General features: G+C 56.4%; 1 protein-coding gene across 1 annotated transcript; it reads right to left on the bottom strand.

Annotated features, from left to right (window-relative positions):
* Positions 1–1610: 1610 nt before the first annotated feature.
* Positions 1611–5387, bottom strand: IRS4 (insulin receptor substrate 4). The gene has a single exon (XM_006871060.1). The coding sequence runs from the start codon at positions 5385–5387 to the stop codon at positions 1611–1613; it is 3777 nt and encodes a 1258-aa protein (XP_006871122.1).
* Positions 5388–6182: the final 795 nt, after the last annotated feature.

Genomic DNA, 6182 nt, shown 5'->3' with positions numbered 1-6182 from the left:
GCCAGTTTTCTATAGCAGGGGGAACTGGGGGGGGGGGGGAGGGGCTACACCTGCACTTAAATAGGGAGCTTGTTAGGTTACTGTTGTGATCAGAGCCTGAAGTGTTCTGCCTGATCAAGCACAGTGGGCAGAGATCCAATCACAAAAGCATTCCACAAAGCAAGCAAAGCAAAAATCTTCACAAAACTGAAGACTGGAATGAAAACTGCTGGGGTCCATCCCTTTCCCTGCCCTGGGAAAGCAGCACATTCTACTAAAGAGAGAAGGCATTGGAGACTGTGGGTCCAAAACCATTTCCTGCAAGTGTCTCAAGACACGCTGAGGGCAACCTCGCACGACGCCGTACACAGTAAATTTACTCTAAGTCTTGTTTTCCAGGCTGGCAGCCCTTTATTTCGTTCTTTGGAAAAATAGCCCTTTTGAAAAAAATGGCTACTGTCCCAGGACAGGATGCCCCTGGGGTCAGGTTTTCCTCCAGCCCTGTTATCTTGCTTTCTGGATTTCCCAAAAGACATACTAATTAGATGTTCTAAATACTTTCCAAACTTTACCAGTCATATTCATATCCATTATCAACTTGTCATTACACCTTTTTTTTGGGGGGGGGGGGGATCAAATGAAGAAAGTGAGGCACAGCAAAGGTGGTTTGCCTGTCTTTACTTGTGACAGAGAAAAGGAGTGGAGCTCTCAGGCTTTCTGGAAATTTATCCTGTATAAAAACAAAACAAATCAACACAAAAGCACATTCCACAGTCAAATACACTTTTCTTTTAATCACCTGCTGTTTGGGATTATTTTTGTTTTGTTCTCCCGCCAGACATTGATGCCAAACAATTGAAGTGTAACCTTCTGAGTAAATCACAGCACACAAACCTGAAAATGGTGACTTTCAAAAAAGAAACTTTCAAAGGAGAAAGTTATATGCCCCAGACTTAACCCTTGGGTGTTATTGCTTGTCTGTGCACCTACTTAATTCTGAGTATATGTCTAGGTAGAAAAGCCGATTATAATGATCGATTTGAAAATGAGTTGATGGGACTCAATTTAAGATGCCTTATTTTACATCATCATTTAGAGATCCTGAAGGATGTTTGAAAGCATCCTCATGCTGTATCTGTCCTTGAGTTAGCTGTAACTGCTCTTAAATAGTGTTGTTGTTAGGTGCTGTGGAGTCGGTTCGGACTCTAGGTACACCACACACCACAGTTAGAGCCGATGTTTTCATCATAGTTGTTTTTTTTTTGTTTGTTTCCCCCTCCAGAGAAAAACTTTATGATTGGATTAAAACTTACGTTTTTGCAAAGATCAAGGTATTGCATGAATAATCACAACTACCTCCTATCCTCCCTGCCTGGAACTCGGTGGCTCCAATATAAGCACTGGACTGAAAATCACAAGGTCCGAAGTTCGAACCCGAAGACAGCCTCTCCGCAGGACAAAGAAAGGCTTTCTGCCCCTGCAAAGATTTAAAGCCTAAACAGGGTGCCTGCCTTTGAGTCCGAACCGACTTGACGGCACTTACCAACAAGAACATACGTGTTGCTAATACTGTAGACATACTTGCACATCGATTCATTAAGCAATGCTCATTAACTGTAAGGAAATGAATTCTAAAATGACCAACCTCTTCTGGGAGAGTCGAACTTCTTGTTGTCAGGTCTGCCAAAGTCCATTCTCACGTAAATGTCGTCGTCGTCGTCCGAGTCTGGCAGCTCCGGGGCCCTCGGAACCGGGCGGCGGCGGCGAGGTGGCGGCAGGGGAGCTGCAGCAGCGGCCCCACTCGGCCCGTTCTCACCTCTGGCCGGGTCTGCTGATGGGTTGGGGGCTTCGGGATTGGAGCCACCGGCAAGGCTTTGGAACCCCCGGACGGCTTCGGCGGCGGCGGCGACATTAGCAACAGGTAGAAGCCAGCGGACGGGGGCGGAGTCAAGGCCGGCGGCGGCTTCCAAGCCCGCGGCTGCCGCACCTATGCCTGGGACCGCGGCCAGGGCGGAGGCTGCGGCTAAAGCCCGGCCCACCGCTAAGGGTGGCGCGGCCGCCGCCGCCAAGTCGCTCTCGAGGTTGTCAGTTGGAAAAGCCGAGACAGCGGCTCTGGCGGCTGTAAAGAAACTTTGCGAGCGGTTCCGGGGGCGTCTGCTCTCTTGCTCTTCTTGCTGTAGCAGCCGCGCTACAGGTGGCGGTTCGGAGCAGCGGCTCGGGGAGAGAGAAATGTCCATACAGCACTCAGAGAACGGGTCGACCACATAGATTCGACCGGTTTCCGCGTCGTAGCGAATGGCCCGGTCAGCAAAAGGCACGACTGGTGTCATTGCTGGGTTGAAAATCACTTCAATGTAGTCACCCTCGTTTTCATTAGCGTTGCCACCTGTAGCACTGGTAGGAAGTGGCCACCTAGCACCGTCCAGAGATGAGGGGTTGGCACCTGGAATAGCTCTTAAAAGATTCGAGAGGTCGTTTGCTGGAGTTGGAAAGGGAACGCCGAACTCCACATTCAGGTAGTGAGAGAAGGCTGACTGTCTGGGGTCAGCAATGATGCCCCAGGAATCTGGCAGTCTGTGAGTCGAGGGGACTGGCATATTGCTCACACTTTTAGTGAAGTCAATGTTGACGTAGTCGCTAGAGCTGTCAGCTTCTCGCTGCTCCTGTGTGGGCTGCTTTTGTGGTTTGGGCTTGATTTTGTTTCCTTTTGTAATGAAAGAAAGTCTGTTGGGTCTCTTAGCCTTGCTCTTTGGGGGCCCATCATCTAAGGGTTTTGAGGGTGACCCTCCACCCCCAGGCTTCGTGAAGGACCCCTGGGCTGAAAGCTTTGAAGGTGCAGCATCTTTGGGCCCCGGGTTTGATGAGGCTTCTTTGTCTGGACCCCTCCCAAGGAACTTTCCAGGCAACATTGGCACGTACTCACTGTGGTCACTCTGTCCCAAGGGGGAGCTCCGAAAAGGGTTTGGCAGAGAGAAGTAGGAGCTCCAACTTTTGGACGAAGAGCCACCCTGAGGGTTTCTGGGGTTCTTTGGAATTGCACCAGCTCCAGGGGCCATAAACATGTAGTCACTGTCACTGTCATTGTCCTTTGAGTCATCTTTATTAGGTTCAGGTGCTTTGGGGGGACTTGGAACAGGTGGTGGTGGGCTCACTCTGGGAAACATCATCATGTAGCCTCTTGAGTCTTCAAAAGGTGACCGAGAGTGGCGCTTTTTTGAAGCAGGTACATTTTGAGGAGCCATTGGCATATAATCGCTGGAGCTGGCAAGTGGGGCAGCAACCCCTGGTCTCATTGGCACATATGGGTCATCTTCATCTTCGTCAAAAGCTCTGGCTCTGTGGGGACACCGAGCTGCACCTTCTGGAGTCTCTGCCTCTTTGACATCCTTTGATTCTTTGCGTTCTTTTGTAGCTCCTCTGTCAGCACAAAAATAAAGTCGGAACCTGCCTCCAGACTTCCCTTTTCCACCCGTTGCTCCAGGTGGGGGGGGTGGAGGCGGAAGGGGTGGCATTTGCTGTTGCTTGCTTTGAGTGAACTTGCCAAAGTAGGATCTTTTCTTCAGAGATTTCCCACGGTCATCACTGCCATCAGAGCCTTTCCCGCTCCCTGAGCCTTTGCCCCCTCCAGAGTCCTTGCCGCCACCTGAGCCATGGCCACCTCCAGGCCCCTGGCCGCCACCAGAACCATGGCCACCTCCGGCCCCTTGGCCACTGCCGGAACCATGGCCACCTGAGGTGCCTTGACCATTTCCTGAGCACTGGTTTCCTCCTGCACCCTTGCCCCCGGAGCCCTGGTCACTTGAGCCCTGGCCACCGCTGGAACTCTGGCCCCCTCCAGAACCCTGGCCCCCACCAGAGCACTGGTTACCTCCTGAGCCCTGGCTACTGGAGCCCTGGCCACTGGTGCCCTGGCCACCTCCTGAGCCCCGACCATTTCCTGAGCCCCAATTGTTCATGGGCATGTAGTCACCTACATTTCCTTCCTGACTTTCACTGCCCTGAGGATTGCGTTCCTCCCCAGAGTTCCCAGAGCCAGATGCTTCAGAAGACTGGCAAGCTCCTTCCTTGGGGGCTTCTGTAGGGGCCAGCATCGGGCTGGTTGCTAAGTGGCGAAAACAGCTGGCTGGCACTGACATTGCTCTCCGGGGCCTGCGCATCCTGGGCAGGTGCTGTCTTCCTCGCCGGGCGTGGGGTAGAGGCTCGCTGGCTGAGATGAAGCGCCTGGCGAGGAGCATCTCGTCTTCCCCATCACCAATGGCCCGCAAGTGGCAAAACTCGTAGCGGGACCTTCGGAGCCAGCCTCCGGGCTGGAAGGGCAGCAAATCCAGGTGCCTCCTAGCGGACAGCAGGGTTAACAGGTGGGTGCTCAGGCTGATGCTATAGCTGCGGCAGCGAGCTCTGTACTCGTCTGCACACAAGGCTCTCATCTTCTCCAAAAAGAGCTCGTGCATGTTTTGGGCCACCACACAGTCATCGACCTGCATCCACAGTTCCCCCGGACCTATGACGGTGGACCTGCCGACTTCCAAAAAGAAATACTGCTCCGAGTGCCCGCAGCGACGGATGCTCAGCAGTTGCACTACCACGCTGGCAACTTCGGTATTGAGCCTCACAAACACAACCTCCTCGTCGGTCAGGCAAAGCCGGAACACGCCGCTCAGCTCTTTTCGGTGCCCCAGCCCCCTGGGTTTGACTACTACTTGCCACACATCTTTGTAGAAAGGTGGCTCCGCCGCCACTGCCGCCGCCAGCGCAGCCCCCTCAGAGTCGGGATGCGCGCCGGGCATGCTGCAGCGGCGGCGCTTGCTCTCGAGGATGAGGCGGCTGAGCAGCACGTACCAGCTTTCCTGCTCCGACTCATTCTCCGCCACCATGGCAAAGTACTCGTCCTGGGTGAAGAGGGCGATGAGGTATGGGTACCTGGCATCCGCTCTCTGGCTCACGGAGAAGCACTGGTACAGGGTGATCACGCGTCTCGGCGGGATGAGCGCCGGCACCGCGGAGCCCGAGGCTGCCGCCGCAGCTGCCGCCGCCGCGGCTCGAACACTGTGGCGGAACTTCCTGGCATTTTCATAGTATTCCAGCCGAGCCGGGGCGTCGGCGGTCTCGAGTTTAAGCACGAAGTAGCGTCTGTGCCCATGCTTCTGCTTCCGCAGGTAGCCCCGTTTGCAGACTTCGGCCCCGACGGGGAGGTCCTCCTCCTCGGACTCCGAGTCTGACCGGGAGCCCGTGGCCGTGGAGAGCCACATGGCTCCCGGACAAGACGACCCGGACCCAATGAGTGCGGTCGGGGTTCCTGAGGATAGAAGCGGGGTGGTCGCCGCCGCTGGTGAAGCTGCCGCTGCCGCCGCTGCTGCAGCTCTCAGACTCCTGGTCGCTGGCTCGCGAGCGAAGGAGCAACTCGCCATGGTGATGCACGATGGTTTTAAGGTGAGCGAGGGGGAGGGGGGATTGGGGGAAGAGGCCGTCTACCCCCGTCCGCCCGCCCCAGCCCCCTCCCGCCTCAGCCCTCGCCCCCGCCCACTCCACTCGGAGCGCCGCGGCGGGCAAAACAACACGTGACCGCCGCCTCACGCGGAGGGCGCTGCGGCTCTGGCTACCAGCTCCGTGGAGGGGCTCCAGCCGCCGCCTGTGGAGGTGTGAGGGGAAGTGTGTCGTGGGCCTGGGAGGCCGAACCCTCTCCCCTTGACCCCCCCTTCAGCCCGGCCAGGATCCCGGCGGACAATCTGTGGGCCTTGGAGGACGAACGGGAGAAGGCGGGGGACCGTGGCCACGCTGCTTTGAACGCGGAGTCTATGAAGGCACGAGGGGGAGTGAAAGGGACCGAGGGGGCGGAGGAGAGCGCGGCTTGCGATTCGGACCGGATGGGGTCGCCACAGTCCCGGGCATGATTGACTGGAAGGGGTCCGAGGGCCTGGGGGGCGGGAGAGCGGGGGGGGGGGGCGCGCCAACGCTGCGCGGGGCTTCAGAGAGCGGAGCTGGCCTGGCGGCTGGACGGTTTGTTTATTTGGGAAGTAGGAGCCAGGTGAAACTGTTGCCAGGCTCCCATTGGTTGGGATGGGAGCCAATGGGCGGGTCTGACAGGGAGGCAGACCAGAATTCATTAGCTTGTGAGGCGGGGTGGGGGTGCGGGGTGTAAATGAGGGTCGAGGGGGCGTGGCTTGGGGCTTGGAGTGGGGCTGTGTGATGGTCGCGCGCCCTGG

Source organism: Chrysochloris asiatica, unplaced genomic scaffold (assembly GCF_000296735.1).
Source record: "Chrysochloris asiatica unplaced genomic scaffold, ChrAsi1.0 scaffold00159, whole genome shotgun sequence".
Classification (NCBI taxonomy): domain Eukaryota; kingdom Metazoa; phylum Chordata; class Mammalia; order Afrosoricida; family Chrysochloridae; genus Chrysochloris; species Chrysochloris asiatica.
The sequence above is the reverse complement of the archived record's forward strand: the minus strand, read 5'-3'. Positions and strand labels throughout refer to the sequence as shown.